Here is a 25,956-nt window from a genome sequence, read left to right on the forward strand (position 1 = left end):
TATACAATGAATAGTCCAATGTCTGTTTAAAATGATGTCTGATGCTTCTTTTTTTAAAGTTTTTTTAAGACATTTCCGTTCTATATTGTCATAATTTCAAATGGTATTGGGTCTGAGCATGCCGATTCTATTCATATGTTCAAATAGTACCAAATATATTTAGTATTTATTTATTTACCAATTATAGTGCATTACCTGCCATACAAAATCTCTTGAGAACAGGCTCCACAGTAACAAAATGTGCCGGAATGAAATGCTGCCTGAATGTGGATCTTAAGCTGTGTCAGGAGGAGCAGCGGTGACTTGAAATAACTCGTCAGCAGGCCCCCCACAACCCTGCAGATTTGCTACAGATGCTCTCTTTTATAGATCTCATCCAGTTTTATGCTCAAGTGTCCAAGGTGATGTTTGTTTACTGAAATATGGGCTGGTGAAGCTGAGGCTGTGGGAAGATACATTTTTCATTTTCTCACACAATTAGTTTATGTGCTGTCTCTGCTCCACATTGAGTCATTTTTTTACAGTGTGTCCTGGCATCACAGTCTTACATGGATTAAAACTGTTGACTTAAAGAAGCGGCAATTAAAACTAGGGATTTCCGATAATATCGGCTGACTGATATTGATATAAAAATAAGATATCGTTTCATAGCGGTAACAGCTTTTGTGCCACTAATGATGTTGCCGTGCAAGATATGACTTGCACCACTCGGCAACAAGCTTAACTCAGTAAGTCTGCGCTGTGGAATTATTTAATACTTTGGATTGAAAATATGCAACTTGCAATGAAAGCTCTGGTTACTCGAGGGGGGAGTAAGGCGTCTTCTTTTCGTACTTCTAATATGTTTTTTTTCCTGCTGCTGCCATGCGTGACGTGCTGAATGAGCCCAGTTTATTGTTTCACTAATTGTCCTCGGTTTAGTCCTAAATTTCAACCTTGACCATGTTCTTGTAGGATGTTTGTGCCACATAGAAATGTGTAGCTTTCCAAACTGAGTCATTGCCAGTGTTATTTAATTGCATTGTTATTTATGAATTTATTGAGCAAGTAAGACAAACCTGTTTTACTTGTCGATAGTAGGACAACACGTAATTTTTGTTGACTATTGGTCATGATTTTTGTTTAGACAAAATGTTAAAAAATACATTTGCCACTTTGTATACAACCTACATCGCATATTGCAGTATTTGTCATAGTTACACAAATGTTGTGTTTATCTGTGAAATGCATCAAGTGGAATCACAGTACAGGAAGCATAATGTGTTCATTCATCACATGAAGTCAGTTTGAGGAAAAAGCTGCTGCCTATATTGGTGTTGGTAATGAAGCATCTGTAATTAAAATGATCAGCGTGATTTGTTCTCTATTTGTTTACATTCCATGTGCATGCTGGTATGTCACCTAACTCTTCTTATTCTTTGGACATTATCAGTAGGACAGATTGTCACTTGTATTTTCTGGTTCAAACGGGTGAAATTTTCTGGTGTATCGTTTTCCTTCTCCTCTTTTCCAACCTCTTCCCCCCGATTGACTAAAGTGTTAGCGTTATTTCACACTGACAATGCTCCATCATGAATGGTCAGCCAGTATTCGAGTGAGATGGGAACCTGATGTGAGTTGGATTGGGTTTTGAGGGATTACTGGATGACAGAGTCCCTCTAAGGGGGATAAATACTTTAGCAGAAATGGAATGGTGCAGTTTTGAAATGTTTCCACAGAGAAACCGTCAGCTGTACAATCACTTTTATATGTTGCTCAACTAAACAGCACTGAGTAGATTAGAATAGGATTAAGGAGGTCATAGATTTATACTGAAATGAATATGCATAGCCACACTTCAAACTCATTCTGCACAGTTGAGAAGCTGTGGTGGAAAGATGATGATGATGTTCTTTGCAGTGAAGGGCAATATATTGTTGGTGGCGGTGAAACTCACTTCTATAACAGGGGTTTTCAAAGTGTGACACAGTGAGCCTCCCCTTTAGGAACATAATGTCACTTTAATACACCTTTACTCATTAATTTACACACAAAAAAGTATAAGTATAAACTCAGGACTTTTGTTTTTGCTGCCATGTTTCATTAACTAATCTCAAAGATCTAAAACTTTTTCTATGAACGCAAAAAGAGTATTTTTTCTCAAGTATTGTTTACAGGCCGCACGGTGGTCTAGTGGTTAGCACGTTGGCCAACACAGTAACAGCTTGGAGATCGGGAAGACCTGGGTTCGATTCTCCCCTGGGCATTTCTGTGTGGAGTTTGCATGTTCTCCCCGTGTGCGCGTGGGTTTTCTCCGGGTACTCCGGCTTCCTCCCACATTCCAAAAACATGCAGGTGAGGTTAATTGACGACTCTAAATTGCCCATAGGTATGAATGTGAGTGTGAATGGTTGTTTGTCTATATTTGCCCAGGGTGTACCCCGCCTGTCGCCCGAGCTGGGATAGGCTCCAGCATGCCCCCGCGACCCTAATGAGGAAGAAGCGGTATAGAAAATGGATGGATGGATGGATTGTTTACAAATCTGTGTAAATCTTTGTTAGGTAGCACTTTTTAATTACTGAGATATCCACCACACTTTTGTGGCATATCAAGATGCTGATTGAACAGCACGATTATTGTCGAGGTGTCCCTTAGGCTGGCCACAATAAAAGGCCACTCGTAAAATGTGCAGTTGTATCATACAGCACAATGCCACATATGTTGAAATTGTTGAGGGAGCGTGCAATAGGCATGCTGACTGCAGGAATGTCCACTAAAGTTGTTGCCTGTGAATCAAATGTTCATTTCTTTACCATGAGCCGTCTCCAAATGTGTTTCAGATAATTTGGCAGTACATCAAAACCGGCCTCACAACCTCACACCATGTGTAAACCCACCAAAGTCTTTGAGTTCAGCTCAGGAAAGATGGGAGTAAAAATGTATTGCCTTTATATTTTTGTTGAGTGTACCTGCAAGAGAATTAAATGATAATTTCTATTAAGCTGTATTGCGACTATTTCTTGTAATATGTGAACTATGCTCATCCTTATTTGGAGTAGTTCGGATTATTTATTTTGTATAAAGGTTGCCGCTGTCATTAGTTTTTGAGAGCGGAGGACATTAACACGACACTTTACTTTCAGATCATTTTGTATTGTATTTTATGTATTTTATTTGTAGTATCAAGTGATTTGGTTGATTCGGTGATTAAATCATCTGCAGTAAGAAATCTCAATGCAGTCATTCTATGACTCCCGATGCTGTGCATGTGTATGTGCATGTGTATGTGTACGTGTGTGTGCATGGAATCGAACCGGGCCCTAGGCTACCTCTTACAATCGTGCCACTCCTGGGCACGATTGTGTGCACTCACACGAGTCAAACGTTCCGTCTTTTAGGTGTTAAGTGGGCGCAGATGCGTTCCCCTAGTGTGAGTACGCCCTAAAGGTGCTTGCAGTCTCAAGCATACAGTACTGTGAGTGGAGCGGACATTGTGCGGAACTGCGAAATTTCCGTGAAACACGACATTTTCCACAATCCTTTCACATTGTTTACATTTTTTCTGTCATGACTTTCCTCCACTGGCCAAGAGAGACGAGGAAATTAAGTATGCCATGCTGGTGAAGGACATGATAAGTATTTATGCTGTAAAGCATTTTCAGTACTTCCGAATGTCAAGAAACATTTTTTGATCTCATTCGGCCCCACTACTTCTGCACTACGGCAGGTGCCGCTCAACAGTCAACACTGCACATAGGATGGCTGCAGATTGGTGTCACATCAAAAATGTGTTGATTTGCAAAATACAGTGCATGTATATACAGTAAATGCAGTACATGCCGAGCAGCAGTGCGCGGAACAGAGTCCGCGTGGTGGTTAAATAAAAAATTTGTGCGCATGGTGCTTTTGGATATCCGCTTTGATTCCGCGGTTCCGCATACATTCCGCCAGAGTATGTTTGGGCCTTAAGTTTTCTCATGCCTTCCAAGAGAGGCCAGCCTCACACTTTGAAATCTACTGTTCTAAAACTACATTTTAGACCACTGATCATTGTCAGACCCGAGTATGTCTATTTTTTTTCATATATACAGTATCATTATTAACACCGTCAGAGCCACCTGCTACCAAGTGCCCAGTTAGTTTCTGCAACCCACTCCACATTGCATTAACACTCCACTTCTGTGGTTAGTTTCCCCCCCTCCAACTCTCAGGTTTGCTTTCCTTTATTTAGTCACCACAACTCCCTCTGACACACTTGATTTCCTCACAGAAATAAACAACTTATTCCCAGTCTGTATTTCGTTCTGCAATCATCAAATGCAGGATGCCAGAGCCAGTGCAGGGGAGAAAAAAATAATTATTCGGTAAAGTTTTATGTAAGTATTTGCACAGACTTACTGGTCCAGCCTACTAGAAAGAAGTACTGAACTCTATGAGGTAATAAAGACATAAAATCACTTCATTATTAAGTCTTATGCAGTCTATCATATAAAGTGATTAGAGCGGAGGTGAAAAAAAGATTTAAAACTCATTTTTGGCATGTCTCCCCTTCCTCTTTTTATCATTTCTCACTGTAGTGGTGTCCTTCAGCATGGCAACAGAGAGCAATTACGACAAGGCCAGCTAGCACTTGACATTTAAGAACTGGTTCCTCCAAGCAGTTTCTTCTCAGTATTGTAAGCAAATTTTGGTGTTCCTATTGTAAAACCTGTGCAGGGTACCAACATTTCATACTACTTTTTGTCCCTCTACTGTTGGGGTACCAACAGCAATAATATAGTACCTAAAAACTGGACAAACTGCAATCTAATGTTTGTTCAATTTGTCATTTCTGTCTACCATAAGGAATATTTAATAAACAAGTACACCACGAAGAAACAAAAGTGTATTTTTGTATGTAATGATTTAATTTATTGCATTTTTAGTTATGCTTAGTGTGCAGGAATACCCCTTCTTCAGTTACGTAGATACACTTGCATTGTGCATGGTTTTCATCTGTATTACAACATCATTGTCATTGTCAAGAACCACCATGTTTCGTGAGTAACTTTACAATTCCTACCTTTTATGGAAACTTGGCTTTGTTCCCCCACCGACTTTTCCTCATCTACTTTTCCACGGCTAAAATCACCTTCTGTGTTGTCTTTGTTTCTTTGCGGTATTATATATATCTCTGGGGAGCAGCATTATACACACCAGTTTATGTAGAGAAGTGTGTGTCTGTGTGTGGTTCAGGCCATTGTTTGTCTCTACGTCACCGTTGCTAATGCATTCAAAGCCACCTGCTTCTCCAGGACTCTTCATGTCTGTGCAATGGTGCCTGAATTGATCGCTGGTGCTAATAGTCTTATTCTGTTGTTGCAGGATAACAGGACCACCAGGGGTGTTTTTACTGGTAGACCAGCCCCAGACTGTTTCTAAATTTCACAGTCCCTGTCTCGCTTGCTCTTTTTAGCTGCTGTGTGTATCTGTGAAGGCAATATCAGTCATTCACCAGGTGTTATTCTCTCTCCTCAGCAACCTCAGCCACACCTCCCGTCAGTACCTAACCCTTTCTCTCCTGTGCTTATATTAGGGAGCGATAGGGATGCTCACTCAAGGGTGATTCTCCCTGCAGATCCAAAGGCCCTTATGTTCATCTCTCTATTTTGGGGTTTTCTCCCCAGCAACCTGTGGAGGTAACGTCAGCAGTCCTTCTGGAGTGATCCTGTCTCCTAACTACCCCCAACCTTACCCTCCGGGGAAAGAGTGCGATTGGCGAATCCGAGTCAACCCAGACTTTGTCATTGCGCTCATCTTTAAAAGGTAGGCAATCCAAAATATGCATGACCATGGTGGCTTTTAATAAAAGTATAACTGTCACAAAATGCATGCTGAGCTCTCCACCTGCAAGTGGAATTCTGTGTCTGCAGAAACACCTCTGCCAGTATTTCTAACGGGATTTTAGTCGTGAAATATTTAGACCCTGATAGCAGTGCATATCCTTTTAGCTGTGTTTTAGGTTTCTTTTCAATATTAACGAACATGGCCTCAGATTTGGTCTCTGAATGGAGTTGTTAAATTTTAGATGCAAAGGTATATTCGAATTGGATGAAAACGACATTCAATGTTTTAAAACCAAAATTGGTTGGGTTGAAATAAGTAAAATTGCACTGTGCACCAAAGATTTTGCCTGTCCTCGTGATGCCAGCAGTTGTTATGGATTTTTTTATTTTTATCAGGACCGTGATAAATGAACCAAATTCACTGATTGATCAAAAACATGCTTCTCTTTAAGGTGTTATCCCTCCCTTGGCCCCAAATGACACTGTTTTTCACCCAAAATATAAAAGAACACCACCGACTAGCATATGTTACAAAAAGTGGTTTCAGGGAACAGATTGTACAAAAAAATGTCTGTGTTTCTCATAATTACGAATGAAACTGAATGAACAGAATGTCGTTTGGCCCAAAAAGGAGCACTGGCGTTAAGGGTTGCCACTCGCTCATGGCTTGTGCGCAGGCGCATGCCCGTAGCGTGCGTGCACATACACATACACGCAGTCTCAGAGACGCTATCGACAATTAGCAGCCACGGCTTAGCAGGAATACGGAGAGATATCGTATGTTTGAACGCTAGCACCCCATTGCAGTACCCAGCCATGACGGACAGCACCTTTAATGACTCGTATTAATTGAACTTGAGGCAATTTGGCCACAAAAGAACACATCTTCTTGGGAATGTCTAGATCCCACATATAAATAAACATGTTCACATGGTCCAGGGTCGAAAAGGAATTTGACCATTTCTGTTTCACATGTAACAAAATAGATTTAAAATAAGAGGACCCAACTGCTCACTTCTGTTAGTCTGTAATAGAAGTCCTAATTAGATTTGTTGTTTTGTGAATAGTGTTTGTACTGCAGTATCTAATGTCAATGTGTCAGTGTAATTGTGTTGGATAATTTGAGCTGAAATAGACCACAGTCAGTAATGACACTAATTTGTTTTTGAATGAAATAAAACCCACATAACAAACTTCTCAAATGAAGACGGCACATTTGCTGTTTGGTTAATTGTGTCCACATCAGTTATTTTCTACGCCACTATGCCACATATTCCCTCAAATGTTGAGTCAGAAATCATGCAACCAATATCAATTAAATAACTTTAAATAACTGTAACAAAATTGTAATCATTATTGTATTGTAATGTATAATGTGTAATTTTGATAACAGGTATAACTTTTTACCATTATAATCTTTACCTTTAAACAAAAAAAGTACAAATTACAGCAAAGCCTCACTGTTGTTATGTTATACAAATCTATTGCCCCGTGATTAAATTAGCATATGTAATGATTACACTGACCTTTGTGACTTGAATGCTGCGCTAAGATTAGAATTGATCTTTATTGAATGTGAGTGCTCCGTCTGCATTTTCATTTTATGACATTTATACTAAGAATGTGGCGCTCAAGAAAAATGTATTGGTATGGATCACTTTTAATGCTTTGTCACTACCGAAGGGCTTATGTGCCGTTAAGCTCTTTCCAAATCAGATATGAATACAGAGCCTTAGCATTCACAGGGCTTATGTTAACTTTGCAAATGATTGCATTAGGTGATTACAGGCAGGTATTATCCGATAATAGATAATGTTGTCAGAAAAGTGCCATGAGTACCCATTAAATGAAAGGTTCGAAAATATGAAGCTAGAATTTAAACTACCGGCATGTGTAAATCATTTATCAAGAAAGCTGTGATGTGCACATTGCATTAGCTGCACCCTGCCAAGAAGTTGTTGATATTGTATCATTTAAGAACAAACTACACAGCTTGGCTAACATAGCTGTGGGTAATATGCTAAACAATAATCATGTTGATGCAAACAAAATAAGAAAATATAAATATAACCACCAGACAGACTTATACAAGTGTCGCAACCACATATTAGCCGCATCGCTGTATAAGCCGCAGGGTTCAAAGTGTGAGAAAAAAATAGAAGCTTATACACCAGAAATGATGGTACTTCAGATTTCTCAGATCACAACACGCAGACATTCGAACTTGCCGGGACCCGTAATCACCGAGCGGTTCTATTTATTCTTGTTTCATTTAGCTGATCGCCAACTTTCCAAGTACCGGCGATCACCAGTGGAAATTAGTTACTGCTCTAATATGCTCAAAGTGAGTAGCAGAAATGAAAGTCAGGCGTATGTAAGTGGGTGACTTACTTCATTAATAATGGTACTGTGGCGACCAATTCACTTCATAACACATATCGTGCATGGAACAGATCCATGTTGACAATTTAGCAACATGGTCGCTATATTTAGTGAGTAGGGGTGTGCATTAAAAGTGAAAGACGGCGTTTCTTGCATCATACATTTATTCAGTAATTAAATACAAGTGTTCAACAAAGGCAGGTGAGTGGTAGTGGAGCTCTACCTCCGATTGTGCACAAGTATCGCCGTGCAATGCCGGTCAGAAAGCTGCATAAACCCCTCCACAATGCAAACCAACCCCTGACCAGCGACAGAGCCGAGAGGCAGGGCTTGGTGACACTCCTCCGTCACCTGGCAGAACCTGGCCTTTCTTGCGAAACATGCATGGGTGTCCAAAGTGTGGCCCAGGAGCTATCTGTAGAACGTGGCTCATTGCAGAAATAAAATAAAAAACATCAAAAGTGGAAAAATAGAGCACAAAAGCATAATGTAACTACAAAAAGCTAAAATGTTGATACTAATAACTAATAAAAACATGATGATTTGTCTTGAAATATACGTCTAATGTTGTTTTTAAAATTGCAACTACCAAAGGACAGCTGGACAGCCCTGACATGAATAGAAAAAGACAAGTAAATAAGAAAAGCAATAAACTGGCATTGTTCGGCAACAAACTGTGACTATTAATCTACACTACAGCCATTAAGGAACTTACAGTAAATATGTACTGTATAATATAAGTGTTTATTTTTAAGTAAGTGTTTATAAGCGCCTGATTGATGTGGTGGGTAACGATAGCAACACTTGGCACAGGAGACTGTGGTTTGAATCCTAGCCAGAATAAATGGCAACATATGACGATATATATATTATTATTATTTTTATTTTTTAAACAATACTGGCCCTCACAGTGTCTGCCAAGAAAAATTCTGGCCGGTCAAACCCTGCTGAAAGCCCAGATACCCACTCTACCGTCCGCCACTGATAACTACACATCAACAGAAATGATTAGTAGTAGCAGCTACAACTGCTGTCATTACTTTAACATTAATAATTTTTAGTTTTTGATCTAATTTGTGGAAAAAAATTCAACAGTTGAATACGTCATGCTTAGGTGATGCAAGTGTTTTATAACATTTCATCATTGTTTTGTGACTCAATTGAATTTGTCCAGTCTGTTTGTCCAGTCCTATATTTTGTCATAGTACAGTAGTTTTCTAAAGTAATGATAAAATATTATTTCGTCTAGTTTTCATTAACCCAGTATCGTGTATCGTCCCGTGAGCTGAGTGTATTGTGACACCCCTATTCAATAGCTCCTACTTGGGACTGGAATGGCACTCGGTCTAGCTCAGACCTCTACCAAGGACAATGATGGCCTCTGCCAGATGCAAACCAATAACTCATCATCAGAATAAAAATTCGGATAGAGGGATATTGCTTACAGTGGAACCTTTTGCTTTTGCTTCCACTTTGTACATGTACATGTGTCACACATAAACACACACCTGACACACCTGACTTGGAACCAGACGCTGAGCTGGATGGCTTAACTTGACAGGTGGGGAATCAGAGCAAACGTAAACATGCACTTCAGTAGTAAATATACAGATAGAGGCGTGTGCTCTGAGGGGTGTGGTTGTATGTGAGGGTATGGATGTTTGTATGTTTGTCCGGGAGGTGGCCGCTAACACATAGCATACAGTAATTGCTGTCAGTGTGGATTGATAAAATGATGGTTTGTGTGTAAATTTGCTCAAATTTATGTAAATGTGAACACACTGACTGTGTTTTATTAATCCATTTACAGGTTTGAGTAGTCTTTTTTTTTAAATACTAAAAGTGAGATAAGAACCTTTCACAATATGACAGAATTGGCTAGAATGTTGATGTTGTGACGTGAAGTGAGGTTCATGGCTGGTGAGGCGCTGACCTCTGTTTTTGTGGTTTTACCTGTTGTCTGTATATGAAGTAAATACGCCCTAGCCTTCTTCAGGAAAAGTTCTGATACGTTGTTGCAAAGGTCTGATCTGACCTTCCGGTGAGCCTGGCTATATAATCCTCCATCTTGGCAGTCAAATTCATTCATTCATTCAGCAGAGCATAAACACATCTTTTATTTCACTTGCTGCTCTTCAGCTGTCAAAAAAAGAAAGTTGGCTTTTCCTCTCTATGTAAGGACAGCAGTGACAAGCACCTTTCTGCTCACGCATGTGCCCACACCTTTAGGATGAGGAGAGTACTGCAGCACCTCCCGTATGCCATTTCTGTGGATATTTTAGGTCACACTTACAGTCATGGCCAAAAACATAACTGCACATTAAAGACATCACACAGGCAGTAGAACGCGATGGTGTATAATAAATGTTTCTACAACATGATATTATTGGTGACATGCTGGCAAACGGAAACTGGCAGGCGCCATGATCCAACTCAGTGTACTCATTGAGCGCTCTCAGACGGTAGGCAGGACTTGCTCATTAACCCGAGAAGAAACGCTCGCTTTCTGTCCTGTATTTGATCAGGAAATGTGCAATGTCAGCAGTTTTCACTTAAGAAAATGTTTCAATAGAATGGAGTAATGCAGAAAATATGTTTATAATATAATTTAATGGGCAAATGTTCATATTTATTTTGTCTTACCATTATCTGTTTTTTAATTCTGCCTCACCTGCCTCCCCTGACCGCACTTCACTTTAATAATTTAATGGCAAAGGAGATGATATTGTATTAAAGTGTTTGTTTTAACCATCATTTTCTGTCTGTGTTTTGCTTCTGTCAGTTTTAACATGGAGCCCAGTTATGACTTCTTGCACATCTATGAGGGCGAAGACTCTAATGGGCCACTGCTGGCGAGTCTCCAAGGTAACCAGGCCCCTGAGCGCATCGAGAGCAGTGGTAACTGTCTCTTCCTGGCATTCCGATCGGACGCCTCTCTAGGAATGTCTGGCTTTGCCATTGAGTTCAGAGGTAAATGCTTTGTAGTTGCGTCATTGCCTTTTTCTTAAATAGCACTAACATGTCATTGGTAAAGACTGAAGTGTATCATGCAGAATACTGACTGCCTACCATAGTACAGGTGCAGTACCAAACTGCTGGTACAGTGGACCTTTGGAATCCAAAAACTGTCCATTAGTCAGACAGATATTTAGAATTAGTACAACAAAGTGGCACCTAATTAAGTGCCTGGTTTGTTAGTGCAAGTTTGTGGTAGTTTGTAATGGTGCGTTTGATGTCCTTCTCCTGACTGGCTGTCTTTGCAATCATTTGTGATATTTCCAAACCTACATTCCCAAATTGCCTTTATGTGATGCTCAGGCACATCTACAGCGGTGTGAAACAGTGTTTGCCCTCTTCCTGATTTCTTTTCTTTTTTGGATGTTTGTCACATTTAAATGTTTCAGATCATCAAACAAATTTAAATATTAGTCAATGATATGACAACTGAACACAAAATTACATTTTTAAATGAAACTTTTTATTATTAAGGGAGAAACAAAAATTAAATGGCCCTGTGTGGAAAATTGCCCCCTAAACCTAATACCTGGTTGGGCCACCCTTAGCAACAACTACAAGCGTTTGAGATAACTTGCAGTGAGTCTCTTACAGCGCTGTGGACAAATTTTGGCCCACTAATTGTTTCAGAATTGTTGTAATTCTGACACATTGGATGGTTTTCGATCATGAAGCGCCTTTTTATGGTCATGCCACAGCATCTCAATAGGATTCAGGTCAGGACTTTGACTAGGCCACTCCAAAGTCTTCATTTTGTTTTTCTTCAGCCATTCAGAGGTGGACTTGCTGGTGTGTTTTGGATCATTGTCCTGCTGCAGAACCCAAGTTGGTTTCAGCTTGAGGTCATGGACAGATGGCAGAACATTCCATTTATCTTTTTTTGGTTCCATTTATCACAGCAGGTCTTCCAAGTCCTGAAGCAGCAAAACAGCCCCAGACCATCACACTATCACCACCATATTTTACTGTTGCTATGATGTTTTGTTTTTTTTTTCTGAAATGCGACATTACTTTTATGCCAAATGCAATGGGACACACACATTTCAAAGCGTTCAACTTTTGTCTCGCTAGACCCCGTAGTATTTTCCGAAAGGTGTTGGGGATCATCAACATGTTTTCTGGCAAAACTGAGAGGCATCTTAATGTTCTTTTTGTTCAACAATGGTTTTCGTCTTGGAACTCTGCCATGCAGGCCGTTTTTGCCCAGTGTCTTTCTTATGTTAGAGTCATGAACACTGACCTTAACTGAGGCAAGTGAGGCCTGCTGTTCTTTGGATGTTGTTGTGTGGTCTTTTGTGACCTCTTGGATGAGTCATTGCTGCACTCTTGGGGTAATTTTGCTTGGCTGCCAACTCCTGGTAAGGTTCACCACTGTTTCATGTTGTTGCCATTGGTGGACAATGGCTCTCACTGCGGTTTGCTGGAGTTCCAAAGCTTTAGAAATGGCTTTATAACCTTTTCCAGACTGATAAATCTCAATTAATCTCAGTTACATTTTAACAGGAAGGCAATCACTTTTTCACACATGGCCATGTAGGTTTGGAGTTGTTTTTCTCCCTTGATAATAAAAAGTTTCATTTAAAAACTGCATTTTGAGTTCAGTTGTCTTTGACTAATATTTCAATTTGTTTGATGATCTGAAACATTTACATGTGACAAACGTGCAAAAAAATAAGAAATCAGGAAAGGGGCAAACACTTATTCACACCACTGAATGAGGGGTCTTTGTCACTGAACCATGACTGTTGGGACTGACTTGATGCACTGTATCCTACCTTGACCATAATCAGTTTATGTGTGGTGATGATTAAAATGTCGATATAGGGGTGTGTTATCTGCAGACTGGCTAAGATTTTAAGATGCCAACTCTATTCAGTTCAGCCTCACATCATGAGGCTTTTTCAGCTGAAAGGGCATGATGTTCCGTGTCAGTCCATGAGTTGTTTGCCTCCACAGATTGTGACTCATCCTGGTTTTACAGAAGCTGCTTGACAGGCGGTGATTTAACAGCTATTGTCAAAGTGAAGCTGATTATTACTTCACTGCCTGACTGCAGACTAGATCTCCTCTGTCAAGTTTTATATAAAAAAATGTGCACCTCTCTCTCCATTTATCTGTAATTAAAAACGATTATCTCCCCCTCTGTTGTCTGTCTTGCCACGACATCCCACACCTCTGTACTACTGTCATTAATTCACTACCTTTCATCTGCCATCGCACTAATTAAAATGCAACCTTAATCATCTCCCTGTTTTACTTGCATCTTGCCTGCCACACCCTGTTCTTCTCTCTCCTTTTCCTTTTTTTCTCATTCTTCATAGGAAAAGCAAACAGCCTGGGCCAACACTGAGTCATTTAGACTTTGACAGTTTTTGACATTGTTTGACTTTTACTCCATCGCTCTTGCTTCTTGTCATTTACCCCCATTAGACCCTTCTGCTTCTATGACAACATAGAAATGTAAGAGAGAGCATGTCTCATATAAAGTGTTTGTTTCTGTCACATCTAATCATATCAACAAATACAGACTAAACTACATAGTGCTGGCTTGAGAAGCAGCCACTCTGTCTTGCTAAACTCAATCAGGGCAGGAGTAATACATGATTTACATTATTGAAAGCCTCCATCGCTGTTGCTTATTCCTCTTTAGTAAAGACATGTTGCTTGGTGTTGATAAAACTTACTATGGCAACACCAAATGGATCTCTTCCCCTGTTACGCCATTGACGTTAATACTAACTGGTCCATGCGGTGCGGACCTCTGTCAGCTATGTGTGTTTCATCTAAAGCTTGGCAAGATACTTTAGCATCAGATCTCATAAGGTTATACCATATATATTAAAGCCTTGGACAACAAGACATTTATGTATACGTACTATGGTAGGCAGAGTCAGTTTTGTTGAATTTGATTAAACCTTAAATGTACCACTTTGACAAAAATGTGGTCATAGTCCCCTTGTTCTACCCCAAGTTCATTTTTCTATCTCTTTCCTTTCTGTACAGAAAAACCAAGGGAGGCCTGTTTTGATCCTGGTAACATTATGAACGCTAGTCGGACCGGACATGACTATAAACTGGGCTCTCAGGTGTCCTACAACTGTCACCATGGCTACACAATAATGGGCGGGGAAACCATAACCTGTGTGATGGGGCGTGATGGGAAGCCGGTGTGGGATAAGGCTCTACCGTCCTGTAAAGGTAGGACAAATTCATGCACGACCACATTGGTACACACATAATACTTTGTCTTACCAGGACATTATGTATAATTCCATGCGTCTGTCTTCTTTGTGGGGAATTTGGGGACGGTCCTTTTCTGTTACCAGTGCACCCAGCAATGTCATGCTTGGATGATTTTGTTATGGGATCTGGGAGGAGATCCCCCAGGACACCATCCGTAGTCTCATTAGGAACATGCCCCGACGTTGTCAGGCATGCGTACAAGCACGTGGGGGCCACACAAACTACTGAGAATCATTTTGACATTTTAGCCAAATGGACCAGTGTGCTGCATCATTTTTTCACGTTCATTTTTGGGGTGTCTTTGATTTCCCCCTTCTATAGGGTGATCATTGTCATTTCTATCAAATGATGTGGCATCATTTTGTTACTAATACATCACCCACTTATTATCGGGAAAGATATTCAAGATCATTTTTCCCCCAGTTTAGATCTGATGTGTTTTCCAAGTGTTCCTCTAATTTTTTTGAGCACAGCGCTTGATCAATAGCTATGTTTGTGCAGTGCATACAATTGTCTGTGTACTGTGCCCATTCTAGTGTATGTTCCTAAATTATGGTCCAAGCGATGTGTGCTTTATTGTGTGCATGTGTAGTGTGTATGTGTGTGTGTGTATAAATCGGAGACAGATCCTGTCAGGGATTGGAAGGCTAAACTGTCACAACTGTCTATTTGATTAATGGCTGACAGAGCCAAAGAAGTGGCACCTGCCAAATGTCCATTTGCACTGTATTTGTCATACGAAGTGTGTGTGTGCGCGTGTGTGTATGTGTGTCTGACCAAGTGCGTCTAAGTCAGAAATATGAAGGACAGTAATCTGACCCGTGGCCACAAATCAGTGGCGGGTGGCAATAAAGGAGGGATTTTAAAATGAACACAATAAAACACTTTTAATTAAATCTCAGCCAGTGCTGTGTTTTATAAAGTCTGATAGGCTGTCAAAGAGGGAGGGGGAGGGTACTTGAGAACAGCAGCAAATAATTTAAGTGGTTTTATCTCATGTTCACATCCATCACCGTTTTATCAAGATAATATCACCACTTATCAACTTTAGCTTTCTGCTCAGCTCTTTCATACGCAAAGCCTCTGTCATTTGTAGTTAAAAGCACACACAAAAAAGGATGCTTCACAAGGACAAAGGCACTGCAGCATGTACTTTGTTGTTTTGCTTTGCCCGTGAAGGTAAAATAACTATTCTCCCAAGTTGATCCATTTCGCTCGGCGGCCTTCAGTCTGCAGTTCTGTCGCTCAATACATTTTAATTAGCGGGAATTATTTGAGTGAACTATTGAAAAATCCAAACAGTATTGATTTTGTAATCATATTATAGGTTATTCATAGAAGACCACATCATGAGGTTCTCATCCATCCAGAAATCACTATTGTAGGCTACAAATGTAACCTCTTACTTCTATTGCTCAAGATTTGTCAAACCAAATTCCCATACTGTCACTGGCCACTTGGGGCAGACTGGGACTAAAAATGTTGTTGACTGTGCCCACAGTGGAAACATGATTTACTGACATTTTTCTTGTACACAAAAACACTGACAGAGGAAGGAAGAATGAGACACATGTTTGATTATATATTCATTACTTTATGCAAAAACATTTCCAGGACTACAAAACAATCATAGATTTGCGTATCATAACAATTATATGTGCATTCAAATCAACAAGAACCAACTTATGTGGGATCTAAATTGGATCACACATAATGTAGCCAACACTACACATCGTTGTCCAAGAAAAGCATGAATATCTGAATTTTGTTACTGTTGTTTTTTTGTATCGGGCCGCAAGGTGGTCTAGTGGTTAGCATGTTGGCCAACACAGTAACAGTCTGGAGATCGAGAAGACCTTGGTTCGATTCTCTCTTGGGTCTTTCTGTGTGGAGTTTGCATGTTCTCCCCGTGCGTGCGTGGGTTTTCTCTGGGTACTGCGGTTTCCTCCCACATCCAAAAACATGCACGTTAGGTTAATTGGCGACTCTAAATTGTCCATAGGTATGAATGTGAGTGTGAGTGGTTGTTTGTCTATATGTGCCCTGCGATTGGCTGACGACCAGTCCAGGGTGTACCCCGCCTGTCGCCCGAAGTCAGCTGGGATAGGCTCCAGCATACCCCCGCGACCCTAAAGAGGAGAAGGGGGATAGAAAATGGATGTTTTCTGTATCAGAAAAACAACAAGAAAGAAAGAAAGAAAGAAAGAAAGAAAGAAAGAAAGAAAGAAAAGCATGTATAATTGTAGTGTTAATAGATGGGTTTATGGATAGCTTCTGCAGTGATTGCAGAATAAAAAGAACAAATAGAATAACACATTAAAAAAATGCAACACAAACACTGTACAATTGACAAATGAATACAAACTATACTATACATAACTAAATAATAATAAAGAACTGCGATTGGCTGGCGACTAGTACCCGCCTCCCAGCCAAAAGTCAGCTGGAATAAACTCCAGCATACCCACACAACCTTAATGAGGGTTAAGAGGCATAGGATATGAATGAATGAATGAGTGAATAATAAAGAATACGTAAAGACAGCTTTACTGAGAACAAGCACAACTTAACTTTGACATTGTTATGATTTATTAACCTTATTTCCTCCCTTAAGGCCACTGTAGTCACTGTGTGTTGAGCAGCATGTTGGTTACAGTAGTAGGTTTACAGTTACAGGAGTGGTCCCCCCTCTATTTCTATTGAAATGGAGGGGGGAGGCTCTGCCAGTGACCCAAGGTGTTCCCTGTGACCAGTCTGCCTTTGTTTGTCACTTCATTCACGAGACTTGCACAATCGAATGTGATCCGGTACAAGAAATTGATAAAAATCATGTTTTCTTTTTTTTTTGAGCATTCTTGCATACTTTAAAATGTAGATCTCCTTTCATTTTTCATATGTAAGTCTGAATTCATGGTTTTTGATTTCATTTCGGCTTGTTTTCAAATGCCTTCCTTTTCCCTCCCTTGCCTTCTGCTCCACATTGACTTTTTCCACATACTTTCGGCACTTCTTTTTCCCTTTCCGTCACTCTGTCGTGGACCAGCTCCTGGGGGCTCTTAGACCAAGCTCATTAGACAGGTTGAGACCCCCTTAAATAATACAGCTCCACTTACACTCCCTCCATCTCCTCTCCCCTTCGCCTTTCATCCCCTCGCACATCCACCTTTCCTCTTTCCCTCTGCATGTAACGACTTCTCATCCACTCTCTCTCTCACTCCTTTTCTGCTCGTGTCTGTCTGATTTGCTGTGTGTTGTTCTCTGCTGCTCTCTCTCCCACCTCCCATCTCAAAATGCTCTTTTATTGGTTCCCATGGTAACTAAGAGCTGTTGCAAGAAAGAGGGAATTCTCTGTGACTGTTGATGGGCTTCTCTCTCTCCTGCTCTTCCTCTTCCTTTGTATACGTGTGTGTCAGAGAGCGAGAGAGAGAGCGAGAGGGAGAGAAAGATGGAGCTATTATACAGTGCCGCCTAGAGGCTGGACACACACACACACACATGCACATACACACGTACACCTACATATACGTACACTTATGAATGCTTGAATGCTGTTTGAGGAGCCTGTGAGCAGTCGGCCCAAATGTTACTCCTGCAAAGAAAGTTCATAGCTGTGTGTGTGTGTGTTATTGGGTGAGAATGAATGCATGCATTTACACTGCATGTCTGTAAAATGAATATAGTTGTCCCTCGCCACAGTGCGCTTTTAATTTTGCGGCGTCACGGGTTTTCAAACATATATTAATTAATAAACCATGTTGTTTCATAGTTGAATATGGCCTATTATTATAATATTATAATTATAATATTATAATAATTACCGTATAATTATTATAAACATATGAATATTTAAGCAAATGGCACATACATTTTTACCAAAATTAATTTACAAGTATAAAAATAGATAAATGAACAATGAAAAAATATAAGCCATTTTGAAGACAAATTGTGAATGTAGTATTCTTTCGTTGATCACTAGGTGTCAGTAATTATTTGGTGAGACAAGCACCAGACTTGATTGCCGGAACATCCATCCATCCATTTTCGATGCCGCTTATCCTCCCTAAGGTCACGGGTATGCTTTAGCCTATCCCAGCTGACTTTGGCCGATAGGCAGGGTATACCAGACTAGTTGCCAGCCAATCGCAGGGCACATATAGACAAACAACCATTAACACTCACATTCATACCTATGGACAATTTAGAGACTCCAATTAACCTAACATGCATGTTTTTGGAATGTGGGAGGAAACCGGAGTACCTGGAGAAAACCCACGCACGCACGGGGAGAACATGCAAACTCCACACAGAGATGCCCAACGGAGATTTGAACCCAGATCTTCCCGATCTCCTGACTCTGTGGCCAACATGCTAACCACGAGGCCACCGTGCACCCACCGCCGGAACAACAGGCTTTCATTGCAGGTTTAAATTATCTCACACAATAATAGGCACAATGGTAGGCACAATAATAGTAATAATATATTTTTTTTAATTCATTTTGAACATGCATACAAGCTACAAGCTGGGATGGGCTCCAGCATCCCACCGTGACCCTAGTGAGGATACTGGATACTGGATGGATACTAGAAACTGGATGGATGGAACAACAACACGAGTTACTGTTGCGGCCGTAAACCACGGCAAGCTAAAACTCAACTCTGAACCCCTTTACATCACTTCCTGTTCTCCACACGGAACACATTTAATGCAACATACATGAGCATGAGTGTTATTTATGTCTGAAATTACTTATTTTCTCTGATTATATTGGGCAATACAAGTATTAAGATGACTATGGGTTATTTAACGTCTAGAGGGCTCTAATAATGTTACAAAACATATTTAGAAGGTCGTAAACAGGTTTTCTATGCCATAGCTACTAAAAAAAATCTCTTTCTAAAGAAGGAATCCTACTTAGTGGAAATTCTCTTACCACCGTCAGGTCTAGAACCAATTAACCGCACTAAACGAGGGATTACTGTTGCTGTCTACTGACAGTGTAGTTTATCAGTTGACTGCCTTCCTTGCAGCCTGTGTGGGGTCTGTTCCCACTTGGTGAAGGTATGAATGTGAGTGTGCATGGTTCCTTGTCTATAGCAGTGACCTGTTATTGACTGGTAACCAGTCTAGGGTGTACCCAACCGAAAGTCAGCTGGGATACGCTCCAGCTCTCTATGACCCACAACGGGCTAAGCAGTATGGAATGTATCGCAGTAGCAATCGTTTTACACTGGAACAGATTATTTCAATTTCCATTACTTCCTATGGAAAATGTGCATTGGCTCGTGAGGGTTATATATCCACCATTTTATTTGTAATTTATTTTCATGGAGCTTAACTGACTGTCCTTTATTTTTAGACAAACCTAATCTTTATTTTGTGACAATAATAAGTGGTGGCTGTTTGTGAAAGTGTGGGTGTGCAGCACTCAAGAGTTTGAGGTTATTTTCTTTCCTGTGATGAATCTAATCCCAGGAAAATTGAAGGCACAATAACAATTTTATTAGCTTGTTTTCAGAAAACCGCAGGAGGTGCTACAACATAACCTTATAACACTCTGGGACATTTTTAGACTTTTTCTTTTACTATGTTCATGTCGCTCCAGAGAACAGTGTATTTGTTGCAGATTGAAAGACTGTAAGTCTTCAAAAGTGTGTGCGTGTGTGTGTCTCTGTGTGTCTCTGTGTGTGTTTGACTGAGTGTGTGTGAGCGTGAGTGATCAAAGCACATTTGTGTGGAGGCTTTTTGACACCTGAGCCTGCAGCAACACCACTGGGGGATTGTGGGTAGATCAAGAACACACCTCCAGACCGGAGGGTTTAAATGCAACAGCACAGTGAGAATCAATGCAGAAATATCAGTCAGTGCAGAGGATCAAGAGGAGCGGATGATTACTCTTTTGGTTTATGAAGCAAATGGGAAGCAGAACGGTGTAGTGAGGCAGGAGAGGCCAATGAATACAACAGCTCTCTTACAAATAGCAAAAATACCAATTTTAGCAGGGTATTTTTTCCGCTGTGTTCATCTAGTACTTACCAAGTGAGCATCATCCGCAAAACCCATTCTTATGCTAAAATCATGATAACCCCGCACACGTATGGAGATGTTTGTTTTTAAGAGCCCAGATGCAGTGCATGGAGAGGGCTCAGCACAGTTCCAAAGCTCACAACTTCGATCAGGACTACTAAACGTCTAAGACCAGACTCATACTGCAGGTCTCTGTGCCGTATTCTAATTTAGTGCCTATATCAGATTTTATGGATTGTCTATTTTCCCTATTACCCATGTAAGATATGATATTATTATGATTGCATTTACGGAACACTTGGGACAACCCACATGTGCACACCCCAAACACAACCCACTCGATAGAACAACAAGAACAAAACAGTCTTCATTTTGATCTGCCGAAATTATTCCACTAATTTTTCTTTATTTACGCCATGATCCACATCCTAATTGGACCACATGAGAACAAAATCAGAAATGTATTACTTGTAGAGTAAATCCAGCCTAAACTGTATAAATGGGTTTTGAGTGTGGATTTGAAGAGGAAGAGTGTATGTTCTGGGTGTCCGGTGGGAGAGAATTCCAAAGTTTGGAAGCAGAGCGGCTATAAGCTCTGCAACCCATGGAGCAGGAGGAGTTGGCAATGGTGAGGAGATCAGAGAGGTATAGTTCTGTAATGTATCTTCCACTAGTTTGTGCCCTAGCAAGCTAGCGAGACATTTTAAAATACACCTTATAATTACCAGGCTAATGTGGTCGCTATATATCATTGTCAAATCATTTATGAAATGCAGGCGATTGCAGTGAGATATTGGTGTTAGCCGGCTGGTTATAACTAGCAGCAACCAACAATACAAAACATGGTGAATATTTACATGGCGTAGCAAAGGATTGAATTGCTAATAAAACTTGAGTGACTGAAACGTTCAAGTTCGTTTATCCCCTGAAGAAATCAGTCGGACATACTTTTCTGTATTTTCAATCTTTGGTGAAGCAGTTGTCAGGAAGATGTCACAAAGCGGGTGGGACCTCTACCCTATGTGGATCAGTGGTGAGGCTATGCGTCTGCTTTTTACTGGTTCTAGCTCGTGTCAGTCTAGGGTATGTGTGTGGGGATCTTCTAAGCGAAGCAAGCTGCAGCAAGCAGATAAGGTTGTCAAGCAACCTGTCTTTTGCTTAGCCATCTCTAACAGTGATGTGACTGTGAAAATCAATAATTATGCAAAGTTACTTACATACTGTATATTTTGCTTCTTTCGGTCTCCACTCTGCTGTCTTGTCAGCAGGAGTGGTGCAGCCGAGGAAACTCCTACCCTTTCGTTTCAAGACTGGTCCCCGACCACACTTGGTTTCTAGGGATGTACACGCCTTAGCGCTTACCCCTTACACCTTGATTTAAGGAGAACTAGGACACCACTTGATTCTCGTGAACGTGCAAAACCTCGGGGTAAGGGCTAATATAACAGATAAGGGGTGGAATTGGGATTCAGCCAAAGAGTGATTCAGAATACCCTATAGAGAGACCGCACTTTGACGTGGGACACCGCAGCCTCCTTCCCCCGGTAGACCCACAACCTGCAGGGATAAACATAAGGGTCTGTTGCATTGTGTGTTGTGTTTTTTTTTACCTACAAAAGTGCAAAATAATATTTGTGCGGTCAAAGATACAAATTCTAAAGAGACTGTTCAAAAACCAGCACAAACATGATTCCAAAAACAGAACAACATTTGACTTGAATATCCTGAAGTCAAATGCCTGTTAAATTTTGGAATGTGACCAATATTTTGGGGAAAATGTGACGTCTCGGATTTTATGAGACTTCAACCTGGCAAGCATCAGAAGATTAACACTGTGTATATGTTTTGCTTTTTCTTTGGCTTTGTGCGGCTTTTTGGCAAAACCAATTCAAAAAGCCATCCACACGGCAGCCTTCCAGGGATTACGTCAAATGCAGCAGAATGCCCTAATGCTGCTCAATTTAATGACAACCAGGGCATTTTTCATCACTTTCTATAAAAGAAAACCCGAACAGCCAGGACTGGACATGAAATCAGGACATGTCCTGGGAAAATGGGATGTTTGGTCACCCTAAGCATAAACATCCTAGTTTTATGGTTGACTGTGTTGTATATGAAACATACAGCCTGACCATATACCATACTATACGAACTGCATTTATAAAGCCCTTTAACCGCAACCTCAATGGAAAACAAAAAGATGTACATAAAAATAAATAAAATGCAAAACAAAAATAAAAAAAATTTACCATGACCTCAACATGTGTAAGAGCTTTTTTTTTCAACACATAATAGCAATAATTAACATGCAGAAATATGGTGGAAAAATGTAATTATTCATTTTATCAAGTATATTATATGGTAGCAGGAAAATATGTTAATATAATATTTTTTCAGCAGCTATTATTAAAATCTGTGTTAATGTGTGTTTCTGTCCAAATGCAGTGTGCATCACATTTGTACACAACTGCACATGAGCGTGCCCAGTTGATTTCTGCTGGTCGTCTGTGTGAAATTAGGATTGGATTCACTAATGTGGTTGCATAATACAGCCAGTGACCAATATGTAGTTTATGACTGAAGGCAAGTGCATAACACAGTGATTTGTCGCGGCCGCAGGATTGTCTGAGGTTCCAAAACATTTACTAAAGCTGTGTCTGAGAAATATGACTTTGGTGCATGGAAATGAAATAACTTTTGAAATCCCCTTTTCTTGATGTTGCAGTGGAATTCCCTCACTAGCTGACATGAAATAAGGTGCTCTATGTAGATTGTTGAATATCAAAACTAGAAGGACGCAATGTTAACATCTGCTGCAAAATGTAATGTGTTTTTTTTATAATTAGTTTGCTAAACTTGTGTTGCAGCTTTCCACCAAGTTACATGAGTAGAAGTGAATGCAATTTCCATGGTCTTCAAGGGTGGTGAAGCGTGCAGCCATGGGCCAGCAGCAAAATAAACTGCCCTCTAATTTAGCATGCTCTTCATACTTGCCTGTTGTTGAAAAATAGCCCAGTATAGTGTACATATTTTCCTGCTAATAACCAGACAAAAACAAGAACATACTGTACGTGATCATTTGCATAATTGAAAAAAGAGCTTTGTGTATGTATAGAAATATAAATATGACCATGCTGTCCATTGTGTTCCAAGGACACACTAAGTGCTGAGAAAGACTGAGTCCTTGTCATGGATGTCTGTGCGTTGCATATTAATGGTTTATTGTGAGTGCAGATATAATAAAATGGATGTAAGTTACCATTTCTATGCTGAGCCATCTCTTGAATTCCCCCTCTAACTACGCAAGTAACTGGTGCTAAAAGTGTGTTCCTAACCGACAAAGTTTTAATTACTGCAGTGGAGCACATTTAAATATTTAATGATTTTCAAATAAAATCCAGCCCTAGTATATTTTAATGCAATGTTACTAAACTTCTACTACAGTAATCCCTCGTTTATCGTGGTTAAATGGTTCCAGACCTGATGAGGAGTAATAGTTAATAATAGTAAATCCTTTTTAACATTATTAGAGCCCTCTAGACATTGATTAACACCCCCATAGTCACATTTACACTCATATTACCCAATATAGTAGGCATAATAAGAGTAAATAAGCCATTTAAGACATTAAACAAGACTCGTGCTCATGTGTGTTGCTATGAATGTGTTGCTAGGGGAGCAGAGTGAGTGGCGGACAGGAATTGATGTTGGGGATCCAGAGTTAAGTTTCATTTGGTAGTACCCCTGTTTTAATTCGGGATTAATGTGCCTGTTGTGAGATAATTCAAGCCTGCAATAAAAAGCTGTTGTTTCTGTGAACAAGTCTCGTGATTGTGTGTCCCACCAAACATTACAATAATGTTACTATTACTAATAATACTATGTAAAAGTTTTTGAATGCGTCTTTTAAATGCGTTACATTTGTATTTTACGTCAATTAGCCCTTTTTATGCTTGAAAATGCTCCATTTAGGCAAAAATATGTAACATTAGCTTAAATATGCATATACTGTATTTTGACTAATAATAGGCCGTATTCAACCACGAAAGAGCATGATTTATTAATTATTTTTTTAATTAATATATGACTCGGCTGTGGCTCTGGAGGTAGAGCAGGTCATCCAGAAACCAGAAGGCTGGCGGTTCAATCCTTGCTCCACCCAGTCATTGTGTCCCTTGGGCAAGACACTTCACCCACCCTGCTCCTGCAGCCAAAACCAGCTCCAACTTGTAACGCTCCGCGTACCATTGGACCAGGCTGGCGAGGCCATGTTGAATGGGTCACTCTGCCCAGGCTTGCGCCCTGCCCCGGGGTGCTACCATTGTCCCTTGAGACAGAAGCGTGCGTTTGAAAAAACCTGATCGAGTGAAGCTGTGAAATTTGAACCACAAAGTAGCAAGGGACGACTGTACAACTCACATTGCAAAAAGGCAAAATAAATTCCTAAACACTAGGATTAATAATAGGATCAATAATAAGGACTCTTCAATCAATACCTCTTCAATCAGTCAGCGGTTATGTGGTCTACAAAAGAAAATAAATGGTCTGTAATTAGCGCCTGGTGAAAATCCATTGTGATGTATTTTTTATTAACTCTACAAGATAGCAGGAGCTGCATTTGAAGTATCATTTGTGGGCCAGCATCTGGCACCTTTATCTACCTCTGCATGCACTTTTGAAATGTTGGTTGTGCTACTCAGCTGTTGGTGTGAAATTCAGGATCGCTACACTTGCCGTACTGTTGTTTACAAATAATCCATCAGCGGTACTCGTGTCCGCTGAGCATTTTCCTCATTACCACTATTACCACATTGGTTCTGTTGCTGCTGTGTTGTGCAGTACACTAGTTAATAAATGACCATGTGGTGAAAGGGGGTGCTACATTTTCCTTTTTGATTTTTCATGCACTCCAAGTCATTATTAAACGTATTTTCTTTCTACTTGCCCAATCCTTACATGATCTTTCTATGTGTTTCTGCAGCACCCTGTGGTGGACAGTATGGCGGATCTGAGGGAGTGGTTCTATCTCCAAACTACCCTCTAAACTACACCACCAGACAAATGTGCCCCTACTACATCACTGTGCCGCCACAGTTTGGTATGCTCTTGTTGTAATGAAATGATTTACCGACACGGTAGTTGCAATGGTCTCATCCTCCGTTCCACTTTTCCCCCTCCAGTTGTTTTCGGTCAGTTTGCCGTCTTCCAGACTGCGATGAACGACTCTGTGGAGCTGTTTGATGGAGCCAATGAGAACTCACGATTGCTAAGCTCTCTGGCAGGATCACATTCAGGTGACAAGTGATAGAATACAACAGAGAATACTATTAACTAAAATGATGGCAGAGCATGTACATTTTTATCCTTATTAAATGCCAATTCTGGAGAAATGCAGTATTAATTCACCTCAGGGAGACAACTGCTATGTCTCAAATCCTTCACTGGGCTGCTCTACTCCCCTTTCTGGCCTTTGGGTACTTTGAA

General features: G+C 40.3%; 1 protein-coding gene across 4 annotated transcripts in view; it reads left to right on the plus strand.

The window, feature by feature from the left end:
• Nucleotides 1-25,956, plus strand: part of LOC129178114 (CUB and sushi domain-containing protein 1-like) — a 493,613-nt gene that overhangs the window by 380,201 nt on the left and 87,456 nt on the right. For all 4 annotated transcript variants that reach the window (XM_054769950.1, XM_054769952.1, XM_054769951.1 and 1 more), the window contains exons 30-34: nt 5,647-5,785; nt 10,970-11,157; nt 14,206-14,400; nt 25,454-25,570; nt 25,653-25,766. In XM_054769950.1, the coding sequence (XP_054625925.1) occupies nt 5,647-5,785; nt 10,970-11,157; nt 14,206-14,400; nt 25,454-25,570; nt 25,653-25,766 (753 nt within the window). The remainder of the gene's footprint in view (nt 1-5,646; nt 5,786-10,969; nt 11,158-14,205; nt 14,401-25,453; nt 25,571-25,652; nt 25,767-25,956) is intronic.

The sequence above is a fragment of the Dunckerocampus dactyliophorus genome, chromosome 3, assembly GCF_027744805.1.
Source record: "Dunckerocampus dactyliophorus isolate RoL2022-P2 chromosome 3, RoL_Ddac_1.1, whole genome shotgun sequence".
Lineage (NCBI taxonomy): Eukaryota > Metazoa > Chordata > Actinopteri > Syngnathiformes > Syngnathidae > Dunckerocampus > Dunckerocampus dactyliophorus.